Source organism: Geotrypetes seraphini, chromosome 11 (genome assembly GCF_902459505.1).
Source record: "Geotrypetes seraphini chromosome 11, aGeoSer1.1, whole genome shotgun sequence".
NCBI classification, from domain to species: Eukaryota; Metazoa; Chordata; class Amphibia; order Gymnophiona; family Dermophiidae; genus Geotrypetes; species Geotrypetes seraphini.
The window spans coordinates 21001954-21022601 of NC_047094.1; the positions used below are offsets into that span (position 1 = coordinate 21001954).

General features: G+C 44.9%; 2 protein-coding genes across 3 annotated transcripts in view; one reads left to right on the forward strand and one right to left on the reverse strand.

Moving 5' to 3' along the window:
- C11H7orf50 (chromosome 11 C7orf50 homolog) overlaps positions 1–20648 on the forward strand; it is a 293434-nt gene that overhangs the window by 63113 nt on the left and 209673 nt on the right. The gene's annotated exons all lie outside the window — the stretch shown is intronic.
- Positions 37–19465, reverse strand: GPER1 (G protein-coupled estrogen receptor 1). The gene is made up of 2 exons (XM_033914806.1): positions 19383–19465; positions 37–1880 (listed from the first exon to the last, which is right to left on the reverse strand). Exon 2 carries the CDS (start codon positions 1217–1219, stop codon positions 128–130), a length of 1092 nt encoding a protein of 363 aa, XP_033770697.1. The 5' UTR covers positions 1220–1880; positions 19383–19465; the 3' UTR covers positions 37–127.

Here is a 20648-nt window from a genome sequence, read left to right on the forward strand (position 1 = left end):
GCCACCTTTTGCATATTGACATAAATATCCCAAAATATTATACTGTAGTTATAACGTTTCTTTAGCAGAAATATTTTCTCTTTCGTATTTATAAAAGTCCCACCTCTCGGCAGCATCTTTAAAATCTTTAGACCTCGCTGTTATATTTAACTTCAGAGTGCTCTGAATTGTCAGGAATAAATGATTTCATAGAGACATGGCAGAACTGATTTAAAGCAGACATGCTCCTCTTCTGTCTAAAATACAGCCGAAACTTTTCTCTAAAGGTTTCCCCCAAAAAGCTGTATATGATGGGATTCAAACAGCTGTTGGAAAACGCTGCCAAGTTCACGATGTGCCTAGTTAGGGGATGGTCATGTATAAAAGATGAACTGTTGGAACTATTGTCTGGATTTCTTTGAAGGAGACCAATGCTGATGAAGACGTTTTCAGGTAGCCAGCAAATGAAGAAGACAAGGACCACCACCACTATCATCCTCAGGGCTTTCTGTCGGCGAGGCCGAAGGCTCTTATGCTTGTGAGCCTTCCTAAGGACTCGAATGATTAATGAATAACAAAGTCCAATAATCATAAAGGGGATGATGAACCCCAGGGTTATTTCTACCCACTGAATCTCTCGAACATTGGCAAAGCAGAAGTAGGTGTCTTCAGTGTGTTGGAGCTGTACGGCAGTGAAGGGCACCAGCGTAGCCGAGATGGAGGCCATCCAGATGAGGCCACAGCTGATGCGGGCGTGATCCATAGTCCGGAAGAGGTTGGACTTCAGCACCCGCGCAAGTGCAATATACCGGTCAAAGCTCATCCACGTGAGAAAGAAAACACTGCTGTACATATTGATCTGTAGGAACAAAGACATGAACGTGCAGAGGATGGTTATGTCGTAATACTTCTCGTTCAAGTTAAAGACTTCGATGAGGGAGTCGGCAACAAGAATGAGGTCGGCAGCTGCAAGATTGATGAAGTATAGGTCCGGGATGGTCATCTTTTCACGGAAGCTAATGTTCACAACCAGAATCAAAATATTTCCTAAAAAGCCAACTGGGAAGAGTAAAATGGTATAGACACATGATAGGAAGAGACTAATGATATAACGCTGCTGTTCATCCGACCTGTCAACCAGGCCTAATGGGCTGCTTTCATTGCACAGCTTGGATCCGTTGAGGTCAAAACAGGTGATGTTGCACTGAGCAGCTGGTGCTGTCCTTGTGTAAACCTCCATTGTAAAAGGCACAGCTGTTTAAAGTTGGCGTGGATATTTACAATGCCAAAATGTTGTGTGGGGTTTGTTCTACTTTGTGGATTTACTGTCTTTCCTTTATTAATTCTTTGATTGTTTTCAATATTAGATAAGTGCATTAAAATAACAACAACCTCAAAAAAGCTTGTAGCATGAAATTGAAAAAAAATAACTGGAGGTCCTGAGAGATTTTGTGCTATCATTCAATGCGGAAAAGCACAGAGAAGCCAAACCAGTGTTTTGAAGATGCTCCTCTCAGGTGGCACGTCGCAGGCTTGTTGTGTTATCTATGGGCCTGTGAATAATTTTCATACAGTTAAATGTGGTTTTAGTTTCTTTGCCGAGCAAAGCATTTTCTTCCAGTGCACTGCTCTTTGAGCATCTAATAATCATCTTATAGTTTTCAGTATATATAACAGATATTCGTCCTCCTCAGGAATTAGTTCTATCCAGTGCTATAATATACAGCCACATCCGTTAGTATCGCTGCCACTCCTGAATTTATCCTGTCTCTCAAACGGTGCTACAAAATCCTAATCTGTCGTCTTCTACTGCTTTGAAGTTTCAAGTGTGACAAAATTTCATATGCTCTGTTCCCTTCTCTTGAAGAGTTGCTGCATGCTTGTCCTACTCGTTCTTCAACCTGTAATTACATTTTGGAAAAAAAACAAAAACATTTTATTATTTAACTGGTGTCATTTGTTCCAGCTGATGTGTTTGAACTTCCTGCGTAAACAGGTACACATTAGTACTGCCTGATTCAGGGAAACAAATTTTGACTTGATTCGATTTGGCCTATTGAATTGATTTTTCGATTTGATTCACTTTTCTCATACAATCGGGTGATTTATTTATTTATTTATTTTTTTGATGGCCTGGCATGTTTATTTTTGTAGCCTCTTCACCCACCCCACCCCCACACCGGTGCTACGGTGTAAACAAAACAAAAATGACTTTTCCTCTCTGTTAGGTCCTTATTTATGCTCGCTAACACCTGGCAGGATACACGTTTCAAATCTGATATATTGTAATCACAAATTAGAAAATAAAATTATTTTTCTACTTTTTGTTGTCTGGTTGTCTTCTGTTAACTTGCTCACCAGGGTCTCCTGCCCATTTGACGTTTTTTTCTTTCCCCCATGCTCACCATTCATCTTTCATCTCTGTACCTTCCCTTCTACTGCCATATCCATCATTTTTATTTCTTTCCCGCTGTCTACTCTCTCTCACTCTCCCTGCCCTGTGCCCTGGGTCAAACCTCTCTATTCTCCTCCAGGCAGCATCTCTCCCTTCCTGCCCTCCATTATCATGCGCAACTTTTCTTTCTCTCTCCCTGCTTTCCACCCTATGTCCAACATTTCTCTCTCTCTTATCCATGCATGTCTCCCTCCCCTCCACCATATGCAAGATTTCTCCCTTTCACCCTTTTCTACCTCTTTGTTTACACCTGGCAGAATTCTGTGCAAAAAATTTCAAAGTTCTGCACACACAATTAGCAAATTATGCAAATTTATTTGTCAAAATTTAAACAATATTTTTTTAAATTATTATCCATATTCAATTTAAACAGTTAAAATAAAATGTTTTACTTCTACCTTTGTTGTGTAGGTGTTTTATTTTACCATCATGTTAGTTCCAGTTTCTTTTTTCTGCTTTCCTGTCGTCTACTAATTCTCCTTCAAGTGACTGCCATCCACTCTCTCCTGTCTATTCCCTCACTACACCTGCCTCTGACATATTGATCATTCCTTTTTAGCTCTTTTCTGCTTCTTTCTTACCCTTCTCCTCTTTTCCACTTTTCAGCTACCTATCAAATTTCCATCTTCTCTCCCATTCCCATCTCATTCCTTCCTCAGCCCTCCATTCCCTTTCATCTTCAATGTACCTCCATTACCATATTTCTACCCTTTGTTATATCTATCCTCTTATCCATTTCCTTGCCACCCTCACCTCCCCCTCGAGGTTCTACCATTTTCATCATCATCCTTCCTCCACTCTTATAGCCCAGCATCTCCTCACCACCCATGTAGTCTGATATCTCCCTTTCTTTTTCCTGCTGCACTCTCCCACTCTCTTCCCTCACTCCCATTTCCAGGCATCTCTCCATCACTCCATTCTGCTCCTGGATCCAGCATCTCCCTCCTTCTCCCTTTCCACCCCCACCCCCCTTCCCCGTACCTTTGTGTAGTTGGCTGGACAGACGGGAGCCAAACCCGCCTGTCCGGCAGGCAGCCAACGAAGGAATGAGGCCGGATTGGCCCATCCGTCCCAAAGCTCCGCCTACTGGTGGGGCCTAAGGCACCTGGGCCAATCAGAATAGGCCCGGGAGCCTTAGGTCCCTCCTGGGGGCGGGGCCTTGGGCACATAGTCGAGTTGGGCCCATGTGCCTCATTCCGTCGTTGGCTGCCTGCCGGACAGGCGAGTTTGACTCCCGTCTGTCCGGCCAACTACACAAAGGTATGGAGAAGGGGGGTGGGGGTGTCGTGGGGGTCGGCCAGGGGGGTCGTGGGTCGGCTGGGGGGGCGGTCGGAGGTTCTTGGGGGGGTAGAGGGGGGTTTGCGTCAAGGGCAGAAGGGCCTGGGATCCCTCCTGCCCGTAATGTAGTGCGGGTGGGGGTAGGGGGTCGCCGTGGCCAGGAGGGTTTGGGCTCCCTCCTGGCCCGAACAACTAGCGGGGGGGGGGGGGGGGGGGTCGCCAGGGCCAGGAGGACTTGGGCTCCCTCCTGGCCCGATATTGTCGGGGAGTCGGGGGGGCAAGAGGGCTTGAGCTCCCTCTTGCCCCGATCGTGTCGGGGTGTCGCGGTTGGCTGGGGCAAGAGGGCTTGAGCTCCCTCTTGCCCTGATCGTGTCGGGTGTCGGGACCACCAAGAGAAAGCAGCAGGACACCTGTAGGAGCTTCTACATGATGGGGGGGGTCGGGAGGCTGTGGGGGTGCGAGCGGTCCTTCAGGGTGGGGGTGCGGGTGCGGGTGGGAGTGCGTGCGAGCGGTCCTTCGGGGTGGGAGTGCGAGTGGTCCTGCGGGGGGGGTGAATCGGACGTCGGGGGGGGGGAACTATGTAAAAAAAATTTTGTACAACGCGCTCACGCGTATACCGCGCAAAGGTATGCGCGGTACGTAAAAACCACATATAACGTGCGCGTTATAAGCGAGAAAATACGGTATTTTAATTTCTAGAAGGGGGAAGTTATCAATGGTGGGCTATCATTTAAAATGTGTTAAATTTAACTATCTATTAACCTCAGTTTTTAGTAACTAGGGGCTCCTTTTACGAAGGTGCGCTATCGTTTTTAGCGCACGCAGGATATGCTACGTGGCTAGAACTAACGCCAGCTCAATGCTGGCGTTAAGGTCTAACTCAGGGGTGTCCAACCTTTTGGCTTCCCTGGGCCGCATTAGCCGAAAAAAATGTTTCTGTGGCTGCGCAAACACTGCAGCAAGACAGAGGAGGGAGCTGGCAAGACGGTAAACACCCGGGGGCAGCAGAGGAAAACACTGCATCGCCCTCGACCGGGGCCGCACAAAATACTTCACGGGGCCGCATGTGGCCCTCGGGCCGCAGGTTGGACACCCCTGGTCTAACGCATGCGGCAATTCAGCGCGTTAATGCCCTAAAGCAGCTTAGTAAAAAGAGCCCTAGGTCTCAATGCATAAAATGGGACCTCTGCTATACTAGCACAAATTAGTTGTAAAATAACCCATTTTAATGGTAGCCCACATTAATAATTTCCTCCGTAATAGGCTCCGTAATTGCAGCTCTACACTCTCGAGGAACGTAGGGAGAGGGGAGACATGATCAAAGCATTTAAGTACCTCACGGGACGTGTCGAAGTGGAAGATGATATTTTCTTTCTCAAGGGACCCTCGGCCACAAGAGGGCACCCGCTCAAACTCAGGGGCGGAAAATTTCATGGCGACACCAGAAAGTATTTCTTCACAGAGAGAGTGGTTGATCATTGGAACAAGCTTCCAGTGCAGGTGATCGAGGCAGACAGCGTTCCAGACTTTAAGAATAAATGGGATACCCATGTGGGATCCCTACGAGGGTCAAGATAAGGAAATTGGGTCATTAGGGCATAGACAGGGGGTGGGTAAGCAGAGTGGGCAGACTTGATGGGCTGTAGCCCTTTTCTGCCGTCATCTTCTATGTTTCTATGTTTCTACTTCAGGTTTAATGTTATCCATTGAGTTTATCTGTTGTGGAAACAATTGTTTCTGTGTGTTAGAACAGTGTTTTTCAACCTTTTTACACCTATGGACCGGCAGAAATAAAAGAATTATTCTGTGGACCGGCAGTTGAAGAACACGGGGCTAAGTCGTGGGCCAGACCCTGCCCATCTCTACCCAATCACCACCCAAGACCCCGCTCCCATAATAGTACTAATTGCACCTTGCACGTCCCGTGCCTCATCTGGAAGCCTTCCCTCTGACGTTGCAACGTCAGAGAGAAGGCTTCTGGTTCAGGCGCAGGATGCCCGTAGGAGCCACTGCCCGTGGCTTTGTGCACTGAATCAGTTAGGAAGAGGGAGCTGGCTCGAAGATAACGCCGCATCGATCGCACCGTGGACCGGCGGTTGAAGAACACTGTTTTGGGCCTGATGCACGTGCTGGCCCTGTGGACCGGCAGGAAATTTCTGTGGACCGGCACTGGTCCATGGACCGGTGGTTGAAGAACACTGTGTTAGAATACCTTTATAGACATCAGGTCTCCAAATCTCTATATGAAGTCGATCACCTGAATGTTTTTTTTGCAGATTAGTTCTGTGTACTGGCATAGCATAAAGAGCTTGATTAAATTTGGATGCAATTTGGTTCTTTAAGAAGTGAAGATGAGTTTCAGACTGCAGGGATAGTTAACATTCTGCTTTGTGAGATTGTCTGTTTATCTTTTACATTACATTACATTAGAGATTTCTATTCCGCCATTGCCTTGCGGTTCAAGGCAGATTACAAAAGAATTACAAAAAAAAAAACATATTGCAAGAAGAAGATGTCTGGTAATTTCTAGAGGAGATGAGAAGTAGATGAGGTTGCTTTGGGAAGTGGGAAGGAGCTAGCGGTATTAAGTCGTTTGCAGGAATTTCTTGAAGAGTAGAGTCTTTACTTCTTTTCTTAACGTTTTGTAGTCTGGGGTCATAATTAGTAGATTGGAGATTTGGTTGTCGAGTTTTGCTGTTTGTGTGGCTAGGAGGCCATAATATAGTTTTTTCCGTTTGACTTCTTTGATTGGGGGGTGCGTGAATGGAATGTGGATTTTCCTATGTCTAGTTGATGTAGATTGGATGAGATGGTTGTTCAGGTAGGTTGGGCCATTTAAGGTTTTAAATAGTAGACAGTAGAATTTAAATAGTATTCTTGCCGGAATTGGAAGCCAGTGTGAGTTGAGGTATGCCTCTGTGATGTGGTCGTGTTGGTGACAGGTCAAAAGCGCGCAAGACAATCGCGCGCCGTCAAAAAACGCGCAGACAACTTGGCGCAATGACAGTGGCGCTCACAGACAATTGCGCTAAAGACAATTATGCGCAACTATATCTCCGCGCAAGACAATTGAGCGCAATGACAATTTAGCGCAAGATAACTGAGCGCAAAGACAATTCAGCGCGCCACTAGATGCCGCTTGGCAAACGAAGGACACGCGCACGTACAGCACGTTAACACATGATCACGTCAACGCGTGTTCAGTATGATTCCCTTGACTCTTTGCGTTTTCAATATAAGTCACGTGAATGCATTTTCGTTACCTCAATGAAAAGATAAGTCTCAGTGCTGTGTTTTGGATTGTTTGTAGTTGTGTTATCATTGTTGCTGGGAAAGGGAGGTAGAGAATGTTGCAGTAGTCTAAAAGGGACCACAAACAAGAGAAAAATCCAACAGGAACTGCAGCAAAACCAAGCGAAAACCAAAAACCAAAAACAACTGCAGACTATGTACAAGATGCAGGCACTGTTTATTTCAAACTCTAATGGTATATACAACCTTATTACCAACCGAGGGACCCAAAGTAACCTTCTCCCCCCCCCGTACCCCTCCTCGCAGCAGCAACGTTACCAGTTTAAAGTGGCATACATCCTGCACACAATTGTCGGCGCGTCTTTGTTAGCGCGCCAGTGTCTGGCACGCTTTAGTTACGGAACCAGAATTCTGTCAATTGAAAAATAAAAGATTGGCTAATTGTTGCAAGATTTGGGGTAAAAATGAGGAGGTGCTAATTAGCTGTGAAAACTTGTATAGTTTTCTGCATAGATTGATGGAGCACCAAAGGACTAGGGATTGTACTAAGAGCCGGAATTGTGTTCTATCGAATAATTTTTGAACTTTGTCTTAAGTTTCTCATAACTGCGAATGATTTCTGTATTGATTTACTGATACGTGGTTGCGTGGTGCAGCGTCTTTTATGATTGGTCCCTTTCTTTCCTATGTGAATTGACGTTCTTTTGGTTCCATAACTAAAGCGTGCCAGACATTGGCGCGCTGACAATTGTATGCAGGATGTATGCCACTTTAAACTGGTAACGCTGCTGCTGCGAGGAGGGGTACGGGGGAGAGAAGGTTTCTTCTTCCTCTTTGGTGCTCCATCAATCCATGCAGAAAACTATACAAGTATCCACAGCTAATTAGCACCTCCTCATTTTAACCCCAAATCTTGCAACAATTAGCCAATCTTTTATTTTTCAATTGACAGAATTATGGAATGGAATACCTTTCACTTTAAAGGCTCCTTTCAATCCTTTTGCAAAACTTTAAAAACAATATTGTTTGCAAATTATTTTGGAAATCACACATTAATTTTTTTGTTGTTGCTGTTGTTGTATTACCTTATGTTTTTCTTTCTAATTATTGTTAATCAAGTCAAGCTCCTCTTTTGGTGATGATCCTGTCTACAAATCCAAGTTTTAGTTTAGTTTATTAAAACCACTGAGGTCACTGCCCACCCCTCCTTGGTTTTCCCAGACAGATTCTGGCAAGAGTGTGACACAGGGACAAATTTTTCCCCGTCCCCATGGGAACTCATTTTCCTGTGCTCGGCCCCGTTCCTGCAAGCTCCATCCTCATCTGCACAAGCCTCAAACGCTTTAAAATCATAAATAGCAATATTCTAGAGCTCAGATTATGATGATTTTTATTTTTTTATTTTATTCAATTTTCTATACCGTTCTTCCAGGAGAGCTCAGAATGGTTTTATATGAATTTATTCAGGTACTCAAGCATTTTTCCCTGTCTGTCCCGGCGGGCTCACGATCTAGCTAATGTACATAAGGCAATGGGGGGATTAAGTGACTTGCCCAGGGTCGCAAGGAGCAGCGTGGGTTTGAACCCACAGCCCCAGGGTGTTGAGGCTGTAACTTTAACCACTGCGCCACACTCTCCCCCAATGCCTAAGCTCCGTCCTCATCTGCACAACCTCAAACACTTTAAAATCCTAAGTAGCAACATTCTAGAGCTCAGATTTTGATGTCATAATGCCTCATTCCACCAATGCCTAAGCTCTGTCCTCATCTGCACAACCTCAAACACTTTAAAATCCTAAGTAGCAACATTCTAGAACTCAGATTGTGATGTCATAATGCCTCATTCCACCAATGCCTAAGCTCCGTCCTCATCTGCACAGCCTCAAACACTTTAAAATCATAAGTAGCAACATTCTAGAGCTCAGATTTTGATGTCATAATGCCTCATTCCACCAATGCCTAAGCTCTGTCCTCATCTGCACAACCTCAAACACTTTAAAATCCTAAGTAGCAACATTCTAGAACTCAGATTGTGATGTCATAATGCCTCATTCCACCAATGCCTAAGCTCCGTCCTCATCTGCACAAGTCTCAAATACTTTAATCATAAGTAGCAACATTCTAGAGCTCGGATTGTGATGTCATAATATCTTATTCCACCAATGCCTAAGCTCCGTCCTCATCTGCACAAGCCTCAAACACTTTGAAATCATAAGTAGCAACATTCTAGAGCTCAGCTTGTGATGTCATAATGCCTCATTCCACCAATGCCTAAGCTCCGTGCTCATCTGCACAAGCCTCAAACACTTTAAAATCATAAGTAGCAACATTCTAGAGCTCAGCTTGTGATGTCATAATGCCTCATTCCACCAATGCCTAAGCTCCGTCCTCATCTGCACAAGCCTCAAACACTTTAAAATCATAAGTAGCAACATTCTAGAGCTCAGCTTGTGATGTCATAATGCCTCATTCCACCAATGCCTAAGCTCCGTCCTAATCTGCACACGCCTCAAACCCTTTAAAATCATAAGTGCTCGAGGTCTATGCAGTTAAGGCAGAGCTTACAGGAATGAGGTAGGGACAGGGACAAAACTCACAGGAACGGGACGGGAAATTGAGTTCCTGCAGGGATGGGGACAAATTTGTCCCTGTGTCATTCTCTAATTCTGGCCTTTAAATTGTCGGTACTGGCCTAACCTTTTTCTGAGGAGTTTTGGCTTGCTAGTGCCAACTCAACCCCTGAGACCCAAGAAGAGAGAAGATGGTCACAAACTGAGCGCCAATAAATTTCTGAAGGAAAATAAAAATATTCTTTGTTTTTAATACTGTTTTGTAACCCTACCCCCTTTCCCCATGGGAATATCTAGGCTTATAATGGGACTCTTATGGGAAATGGGTTTTGTAATGAATATTTGGCTGACTAAGTAGCTCAGTTGTGTTCCCTTGGGAGAGGATGGCCCAGAATGGACTTTTCTTTCTAAGCTGGGGATCTGAGTTAAGACTATGACTATCAACTGAAGATTTTGCTGTGTTCAAGAGAAGGCTGGGTAGGGTAGGAAACCAACCGTTGAAGACACAAGTCAGAATGTTCTTTGCAGGACAACTTTGCCCAATGCAATGCAGTAAAGCCAGTATAAATACCAGACAAAAATGTATTAAGAAAACAAAATTATATTTCATTCTTTGCCAATAAAAGTCATATTTCTTCTCTAAGCTGTGCAAAACTACTTTCCTGTGATTCACAGGGAGTGCAGGGGAGATTGTGGCGCAGTGGTTAAAAGCTACAGCCTCAGCAGCCTAAGGTTATGGGTTCAAACCCACGCTGCTCCTTGCGACCCTGGGCAAGTCACTTAGGGCTCCTTTTACTACGGTGCGCTAGCGTTTTTAGCGCACGCACGAAATTACTGCTCGCTAAACCGTGCAGTACGCTTCTAGAATAACGCCAGCTCAATGCTGGCGTTAAGGTCTAGCGTGCACGGCAATTTAGCGCGCGCTATTCTGCGCATTAAGGCCCTAACGCACCTTAGTAAAAGGAGCCCTTAATCCCCCCCCCAATTCTTCTCTGAGACTGCATCTGGCTGTGGAACGCAGTTTCTTCTCTGGTTGTAGAACCCTGCTTCTGAGTGTGATTTTTGGCCAGCTTTCTTTATGATGTTAGAGTACAGCTACATCTTTGGATGTAAAGCACAGTGACATCTCTGGACTCTGGATGTTGGGCCAGCTCCATCACTAGATGTAGAGCGCAGTTCATCCTTTGAAAATGAGGTCTACCTTTATTTATGGCTGTGTAGCTCCGTTCCATTTAATGCTGTGGGGCATAGCCAATGGAGCATGGCTCTGTTCCACTTCTGGCTTGGGAGTGCAGTTTTGCTTCTGGCTCTATTCACAGCCCTTCACTAGCTATATTTGCTTGCAGGTTCATTTCAGAAGTGAAACCTCTGTTTACATGCAGAGTGCAATTCTCTCTCTCTCTCTGGCTGTAGGGCAGAGTTTTGCATCTGGTGCTGTGGTATGACTCTGTCTCACAACTTTCTCTGTCTTGGGACACTGGCCACTTGCTGTCAGTAGGGTTTGTCCTTTATATCGGCATATAGCATCTCCTATGACCGTGTTTTGGGCTGGCCTATGCCTACAAGTTCCTATGGACCTCATCCTTGGTTGCAGTATGTGCCCCCTCCACTGCACATGGGGTGCTGCATGCATGGCCTACTAGGGGCTGGGTGTAGACCTTGTTCATGGGAGGACAGTGTTCCTCTTCAGGTTGGGATGTCTATATGACTTCATTTCTCTTGTCGGGCACAGGCCTGGTGGATCTCAGTTCCCCTCACTGGAGGTGAACATCTTTCCCTACTGCAAGGACTGCACAGGCATCTGTTGTTTTCCCTGTGGTTGGGTGCCCTTGGCTTTAGGTGGTGCACCCATTCCTCTGTAAGGCTATTCTTTTGCCTTTTTTATGGCATAACTGATATTTTTCCCATTGCCCCTCAATTTGTATGGGCTGTGTAGAGGGCTTGTCTCGAACTCTCAACCTGAGTCTTGTCTCTGACAGAGGGATACGGCTGTTGCCTGGCTTTCTTCTTGAGCTGTGGCCTACCCTTTTCCTCGGACTGTGCAACATTGCTTTTGATCTATCTGCAGGGCATGGTTCATGGGAGTTCATGGTCACACTTCCATTGTTGGGGGCTGACTGGGCATTCTGCCTGCCAGGTGCTATTCTATTTTGTCTTCAGTACAGCTTCCAGCTTAGTTCCGCCTCTTGCATTTATGGTCTGATCTCTCAGGGGCAGTGTTCTTACCATTGGTGGTCCATGCCTCCATGTTGGCTGTGCATTTCTCTCTATCGGCCTTTGGTTTTCCTCTCAATGGATGGTGGATTTCTGTCTTCGACTATCATTTGAATTTGTGGGTTACCACTCTCTGGGTGCCAGCTGGCTTGGTGGCATCTTCTGGGTCTTTGGCTTTTATCCCTTGCTTTTGATGTCCCACCCTTCTGAGGACTGCTTTTGCTACATTTCACTTGTCTGGATTCATTTACTGCTGATAACAAGGAAGGAAAAATTATGTCTTACCTGATAATTTTCTTTCCTTTAGTCACAGCAGATGAATCCAGAGTCCCACCTTTTTTATGTTGTTTCAGTTCTCTTTTCTTCCATAGATCTTATGCCTTCTGCTGATGTTGCATGGACTTATTGTCAACTTCATATCTCAGAGCTGTGAGGGGGGAGTTTTGGATCTGTTTGTTTTCAAGGATTGTTCTTCTGCTTTCATAATCTAACCAGAGAGCTTACTGTGTGCAATTCTGGAGGCCACACTACCGTAAAGATGTGCTGAGAGTTGAGTCGGTTCAACGCATGGCCACCAGGATGATCTTGGGGCTCAAAGATTTCTCATACGAAGAAAGGCTGCACAAACTGCGGCTATACTCTCTCGAAGAGCGTAGGGAAAAGGGAGACATAATTGAGACATTTAAGTACATCACTGGTCGCATAGAGGTGAAAGACGACATTTTCTTTCTCAAAGGTCCCTCGGCCACAAGAGGACATCCGCTGAAGATCAAGGGCGGGAAATTTCATGGGGATACCAGGAAGTACTTCTTCACAGAAAGGGTGGTGGACCATTGGAACGAACTCCCGGAGCAGGTGATCGTGGCCAGCAGCATACAAGATTTTAAGAAAAAATGGGATGCCCACGTCGGATCTCTACGAGGGTAGTGTAGAGGTGATGCCACCTGTGAGTGACCCCCTGGAGGGTAGTTTGGGTGGGTTAATAGAGTGGGCAGACTTGATGGGCCATGGCCCTTTTCTGCTGTCATCTTTCTATGTTTCCTATATGGTTCTCTATCTTTGTCTGCTGGTGGATGGACATAACGGTCTCACCTGGATTCATCTGTTGTGACTAAAGAAAATAAAATTATCAGGCAAGACATAATTTTTCTTTACAGGGTCCTGCAGCAAATAACTCATATTACACTTCTCCCTCCGTATCCGTGGTTTCCGTATCTGCGGATTCGCTTATTTGCGATTTTTTGGCTGCTGACTCCGCCCCCTAATTTTCATCACTGAACCTGGCGTTTCACATTGGAAATCGCTGCTCCCAGTGGTTCCTGGAGGAAATCGCTGCTCCCGGCGTTGTACGGAGCAAATTGCAGGTCGGGTTATTCACGGTTTATTATTTTTTTCAGGTCTATTTTACTGAAAAACCGCAAATAACATGCAAAAAGTTATTCGCGGTTTTTCGGTATTCACGGCTATGTTCTGCCCGCATCGCCCGCAAGTACGGGATGGTGTTGGCACACACTATTAACAAATGACCCCCTTACTGTGTTAAAAAGATACTCTTGACAAGTGTTGCATGTGTATGCATGGATGATCATCTTCTAGCATACATTCTAGACTTATATGAATTTCTTGAGCTTATAGGCCCTGTCGACAACAGCGGTCCCAGACCAGTTTAACTAAATTGGATTATGCCTATAGTGGAGAGCTGCCAAAAGTGTTTTTAAGATTTTCCCTAAGGGCATAGTCTAAATACTAGCGAGAACATTTTGTAAGCCAACCAGCTCAGTGAAAGGAATGTTCAACACTAGGTTTCCCCCTCCATTAACCAAGGGGTTGATGGGTGGTGGGCCAAGGTGCATCTTTGAGCACTTCACGTGCCCTTTTCTCGAGCAGTGGTGTTTGCCCTGCACCTGCAGTGAGAGCTTGAGCTTTAACCACTCTGACAAGAGCTGACATATGGTTTGTTCTGCTTTCGATTGCCAAATTAATCTAAAGTGCTTATATTTGTGAGTAGCCAGGGTTCAGCAGCACTTTGATCCTGGCAGCTAGTTGTCTGACCATTCAGAATCATAAGAAAGGGGATGCCGAGCTGAAGTCTGAACGTGTCAGCGACACACTGGAGCCAAAACACATTTAGCCGTGCCGGCGACATGCTGTCAGACTTCTGATGCCTCAGTATCATGAATAATCCCTCTCTATATTCTGCAGATATATAGAGAATTTTAAATAATTTTTGCCTTTAGCCAGCTTGCTTAGAAGTATAAGCAGAATTTGTAGAAACCAGAGGAAAAAATACAAGTATGAGGGAATGATGAATTAGTTATATATAACTTGTTTTGTTAACCTGTGCTATTCGGGACTCTTGCATTATTACATTACATTAGAGATTTCTATTCCGCCATTGCCTTGCGGGTTACAAAAGAATTGCAAAAAACGTATTACAAGAAGAAGATAGCTGGTAATTTCTAGAGGAGATAAATAGTAGATGAGGTTGCTTTGGGGAATCGGGAAGGTATTGGGAAGTGGGAAGGAGCGAGCGGTATTAAGTCGTTTGCAGGAATTTATTGAAAAGTAGAGTCTTTATTTCTTTTCTGAATGTTTTGTAGTCTGGGGTGATAACATTCAGAAAATAAATTATCCAAATAGTTGTGATAAAACCAAGGGTTTTATATTCAGAAATGAGTGAACCCGTCGTGGCATTATCGAAGAGGCAGTTTCAGAACGCAGAGAACATTCTTTAAAATAAAATAACCAAGATAAGGCAAATAGTCCCCCTGAAATCAACAGATACATAAAGTTATTGGTCCCAACCCACCTGCTTTTTTAAAAATTGAATTCTTAAAGCAAAAGAAAACCTATTCTTTTGTTTGCTAGTGAATTTTCCATTATGTGAGAGTTGCTGGACCAGCAGCCCTGAAAATGGATAATCTCCCACCTAGTTATAGGACAGGCAGTACCAGTGCAGCTTTCCTTAAATGCCGACTCGCATCTGCCCTGGGAGTGGAGGGGAATCAACCATGGTGACTCTGGGCTGTAGTTTAAAATTTGCTTGATTGATGTGATGCAGAGGTGGTAGGCGCAATAAAAAAGGAGATATAGTTATCACAGTGACAAGAGTATGATACTAATACGTGGTTAAGAACATAAGATTTGCCACTGCTGGGTCAGAGCAGTGGTCCAATGTGCCCAGCAGTTCGCTCTCGCAGCGGCCCTTAGGTCAAAGACCAGTGCCCTAACTGAGACTAGCCTTACCTGCGTACGTTCTGGTTCAGCAGGAACATGTCTAACTTTGTCTTGAATCCCTGAAGGGTGTTTTCCCCTATAACAGTCTCTGGAAGAGCGTTCCAGATTTCTACCACTCTCTGGGTGAAGAAGAACTTCCTTACGTTTGTACAGAATCTATCCCCTTTTAACTTTAGCGAGTGCCCTCTCGTTCTCTTCACCTTGGAGAGGGTGAACAACCTCTCTTTCTCTACTAAGTCAATTCCCTTCAATATCTTAAATGTTTCAATCATGTCCCCTCTCAGTCTCCTAATTTTTTGGAAATCCGGAGAATGAAATCTTCCACAGGTTAACAAACAGTTTTGCCTTTCATTCAAAGACACTTGCTACTCCTTGCACATTCTCCCGCTTAATATTTTGCTTTCCCCTTGAATTAACTTGGCAAACTACATATATACCATGATCTCTCAGAAGCATATTTGGATATCACTGTATGCCTAAAAATTAAGGGCTCCCTTTACTAAACGGCGATAGAGGTTTCTACTGCGGGCTGGCGAGGTAAATGCTTTGATGCTCATAGGCATTCTATGAGCATCAGCGCACTTACCTTGCCAGCCCATGGTAGAAACTTCTACCGCTATTTAGTTAAAAACAAAAAAGGAAAAAAAAAAACCTTCACATGTGAGGTGTTGTGACTAAAAAGGTAAATACGCCACTGACAGCAGTTCCAAGATGTTTTAACTTTTTAAATAAGGTTTACTCTGGTGTTTTATCATTTAAGCATTTAACCCCCCCCCCCCCCGGCGACGTCAGAGGGAACGCTTCCAGATGAGCCGCAGGAGGCGCATGGAAGCCGCTGCCCGTGGCTTTAAGCGAACGCTGCAGCAAGATGGAGGAGGGAGCAGGCAGGATGGTAAACACCTGCGGCACAGATGGGAGGAAGAAGGGTGTGTTGGGACTTGAGAGGGAGGCGCTGCTTGTGGCTTTCAGCAAAAAATGACTAGCAGTGAGGAGGGAGCCGGCTTGAAGGTAAACACCCGGGACACAGAAGGGAGGGAGGGAGAAGGGTGTGAGACTTGAGAGGGAGGGAGCACAAAAATAGGAAAAATGATGGAAGGAAGGAGGGAAGGACATGAACTTAGGACACAGAATGAAGGGAAAGATAGAGGGGAACATGAACCATAAGATGGAAGAATGGAGGGAGTGAGGGAAAGAGATGCAGAGGTAAGGGAGATAATAGAAAGGGAGAATTGGGTGTCTGAGAGGGAAAGAGATGGTGCAATTGGGGAGATAAAGAAAGAGAACTGTTGGGCAGAGAGAGGAGGGACGGAGACAGAGAGAGAATTATTGGACATGGTGGTGGGAGAGGAGTGAGATAGAGATGCATGGGCGCAGAGAGAAGGGGGAGAACATGCTGGGCCAAGGAAGCCTCCTGGACTTTTTTTTTTTTTTTGTGGGGGGGTTATTAAAAGAAGTGCCAGATTGGGCCTGGGGGGGGAAGAGCTTATGGGACCAGAAATAGAGGACAGAGAGAAAAATGGTGGGCAATGGTCTGAAGGGAGAGAAGTTGGACCTGGGGTGGTGTGGAGGAAGAAAAAGAAAGAAATGGTGGACCTGGGGAAGGGAGGCAGGCTGGCAGGGGGAGAGATGGGATGGGGGGCAGTTGGGAAGAGAAAGGGAGAGAAGATGGATCTGGGGATGGGAGGGAGGGAGAAATGCTAGGCCTGTGGATGGAAGGCAGAGAGATGCAGCATCTCTCTTTTTTTTTTCTCCATTTCATTGTTCATCATCAAGGGAGGAGGGAAGAAGAAAAACAGAAAAGAGAGGGAGCAAAATGTTGAACCATGGAGATAGAGGAGAGAGGGAACCATGGAAGGGCAGGAGGGAAGAGAGGTGGGATAAGATGATTCTAGGGGATGGAAAGAAAGGGGCAGGGAGTTATAGCCTGAACAGTGGAGAGAGGGAGGGGGGATTCTGAAAGTGGTGAGCCATGTGGATGAAGTCAAAATGGAGATGACAAGATGAGTGAGAGAGCAGTGAGTACAGTGGTAAAAATGTGGTAATGGAGAGTAGATAGAAGGGAATTAGGAGGCTGGGAAAGGAGTGAGATGGGAAATGGGAGAGCTAGAGACTGAGAGAAGATGGAGAATTGAGAGGTAGCTGAACATTTAAAAAGAAGAAGGGTGAGAAAGAAGGCAAGATTTGAGTGGACAGAGGCAGAAAAGAAAAAGTTAAGAAAGCTGAAAAGGAAAAATCAGTACGTTGGAGACAGGCATAAGAAGGAAATGGAACGAGAGAAGAGGAGAAAAAAATGGACAGCAGATACTGGAAAGAGAATTAGTTGCAGAAAGAGAAACTGGGACCAAGATGATGGAAAAACAAAACATCCAGACAACAAGGTAGAAAAAATTGTTTTATTTTGAATTTATTAACTGGAATATGTTAGCTTTGGGATATGTGCGTCACATTTATTTTTGTATTCAGTGGCGTAGTCGTATACAGCTGATTTGGTAGAGGGACTGGAGTCCAAAATTAGTGGATGGGGCACCAAAGTTTCTCCCCGCCTGAGTGCAATTTACAAATACTTGAGCTATTGGGGATTCCCAAGCCCTGCCACCTGAAGACATCTTCCTCCAGTCTGGCAACCCAAAATCAACAAGTTTTGCAGCCAATGGCAATATCCTCAAGCTGCCCCTGCTTTCATGCATGCATGAAAGCCAAAGGGGGGGGGGGCCAGGGAGGAGGGAAGGCGGCAGCTCTGCAATATTGCTGCCAGCTGCAGAACTTGGGAAGTTGGAGGGGGAGGAGGTGGCCGTCAGTTGGTGAGGTTTGGGGAACCCTACTAGCTACAGCAGGGGAGATATTCATTTTGAGGGAGCCTAAGCTCATAGTGGGAGGTCCAAAAAAGCAGTAATATTTACCCTGATTAAATGATCCTGCACGTGCGCTGCTGACAGCTGATTCAGCTCTGATGAGGCTCACCGTAGCTGTAATAGAAGTGAATGGGAGAACCAGGAGCGCGCCTCCCTGCTCATCAGAGTGGGGATGCGGAAGCCTGTGGCTGCTCCCACTGTCAGCGGTACACGTGGAGGATCACTCAGTCAGGGTAAGTATTACTGCTTTTTTGGGTTCCTCTCCACAGTGTCCCTTTAATGAAGGTTTATTATTAGAATAGTACATCTTCTATATTAGTGATTGAAAATTTGGGACCTGCTCAACCTTTTTTTTTTTTTTTGCTCATCAGCTAGTGTTAGTGTTTGTGCAGCCCCAGAAAAAAATTTTTCAGCCAATGTGGCCAAGGGAAGCCAAAAGGTTGGAGGACACCCCTGATTTAAGTTATCTTTGTCTTGCTTAGTGATTCTTTTATCATCTTAGATAGATGAATATACAAATTTTCCTCCTTACTATAATAGCCCATTTCCACCCTCCAGCCCTCCCAAGCTTTATAGTCAAATTGGGGGATTTTGTGAGTGCAAATGAATTTGTGAGTGCACTCAAATGAATTCAAAAGAAAATTGTACTGCTGGTGGGTATAATAATATAGGGCTCCTTTTATCAAGCCGCGCTAGCGGTTTAACGCGTGTAATACTGCGCGCTAAACCGCCAGCCACGCTAGCCGCTAACACCTCCCTTGAGCAGGCGTTAGTTTTCAGGCCAGCGCGGGGGTTAACGCGTGATGAAACGTCGCGTGCGGCTTGATAAAAGGAGCCCATAGTTACACACCAAGGGAAAATGCAAATTGCCACATTCAGTGATTTGGAGGAAATTTTCATTATTGCAGAGCTGGCTACAGATGCATACTGGGTCTTTACCTTCATGCCCTACATTACCACCTAGAAAGTTTCATAGATATGTGTTTTTACTTGGAGGATTCCCAATCTTCTTTCCGCAAAACTACCGTATATAGCAATTTACTTTGAGAGATGTAGGGAAACAGGTTAAGCATGAACTAATTCCCCTCTGCCTTTAAATATTTGAGAACACCCCCTGCACTGTTTCCCTGAAAACATTTTACCTTTTCACAATTACTAAAATAAGCGATAGTGGTTTTGCATATCTTTGGCTTTTGTGGCATACAAAGAGCAATTTCGAGGCAGTCTTCCTGGTACACTAGTGTCAGGAAAATAGACAAACTGGCTCTGTAAATCTGTCGCTCATTTTGAATACAGGTATTCCAAGGATTTTTTGTGTGAAATCATGTCTTGATCCAAATAGTTAAACTCTCCGGCACAAAACTACAAGTATCCTGATGCATCGAAAAGAAAATGATCTTGAAAAATCTTCTCTGCTGTCAGAATACGGTTATACACTGCTTTCGAAGTACTATATAGTCATTCTAAAACATTAAGGAAAGCCAGTGTGCAACGAACCAATTTTGCATTTTGTCAGAGCACCACAAAAGATTGGGAAACAGTTTACCTTGCGTTGCTTTTCGGTTATGAAGAGGACGGCTGCTTCCCTGGAGGACATTTCATCAGGATGCCATGGTGGTGTCTGTGTACTTCTGTACATACCATGAATGGAGCTGTTCACGTCTCCCAACTTCCAGAGCTCTTTTCCTGTCCTGCTAGCCAGACGTGGGGTTTACCACCTGTTCAGTGGCTCTGTGGCGGCAGTACAATAAAAAGGTTGTCTTAATTGTTAATATGCTCGGGTCCATCAATGCCTGGCAGCGATCTACTGCTCATGCCGTCTGTCCTTGGCAACGACACTGGACTCTCTGGATTCCCAGGGTCCCTGCAGCTTCTGTTAACAGAAGTGCTGCTGAAGGAGCTTCCTTTTAAGACTGCCGTTAACCCCCTTTTGGCTGACTTCACAGCTGCTCTTCTGCTTTTGTAATATTAAGAGGAGTTACAGGGATAACTGATCAGTGGAAATGGGTAACGTGCTGAAAGCGTTCACACCCAAAGCTTCTTACTCTTCAGCACACTTTTTTTTTTAACCATATAGAGGTTTTTATAGGTGACCTCAATGACCTCAGACTGTGGTTAATATTAATTCTCGGATCTGCAACCCATTGATTTGCATAAATTAGGCATCAGTGTGTTTTATGAACAAAAAAAGATCCTAGAAAAGTGCACTGTTTTGGTTTTTATGTGAGCATTTTTCTAAAGCTGTTTAGCTACATAGATAGGTCGCTTGAATGTTACACACCCTTTCCCTGGTTAAAATGCATGTAGGGAACAGAAACCTGTGTATTTTCACTCTTGGGACAAGAAAGTTGAGCTCAGATCAGAGCTGGATCAGGGGAGGCAATATGTAGTGTGCAGTGTACACGGTTTCTAATTTTCTTCACAGAGTACTAACACAAAAAGCAGGTGCAGAACTCTGTGAATAACCTTATTCCTGGGCAATTTTTAAAGGGAAAAAACACATTAGCAACTCCGTTTGTGGCATGCACACTGCACAGAAGAACACACACTACAACAGGTAAACTCTTTCCCAATCTTTTGTGGTACAGAATTTTCTGGTAAAAGTACCCAAGGACATTGTATCTGCCCAGAGGTGTGAATTGCCCCCCCCCCCCCCCATCTAAGTGTCAAATAATTCCATTTGCTGGGAAGAATGGATTTTCAGGTGTGATGGGAGAGATCCCTGTGTCAGTCACATTCATTTAGGGCCCAGTTTATTAAAGCTTTATTTCCCCAGAGACTAACTCCCCCTTTTTCTAAACCGCAATAGCGG

What these genes read in the sequence shown, in the direction of transcription:
- GPER1 (XM_033914806.1), bottom strand. Translation starts at nt 1,219, where the DNA reads ATGGAGGTTTACACAAGGACAGCACCAGCTGCTCAGTGCAACATCACC.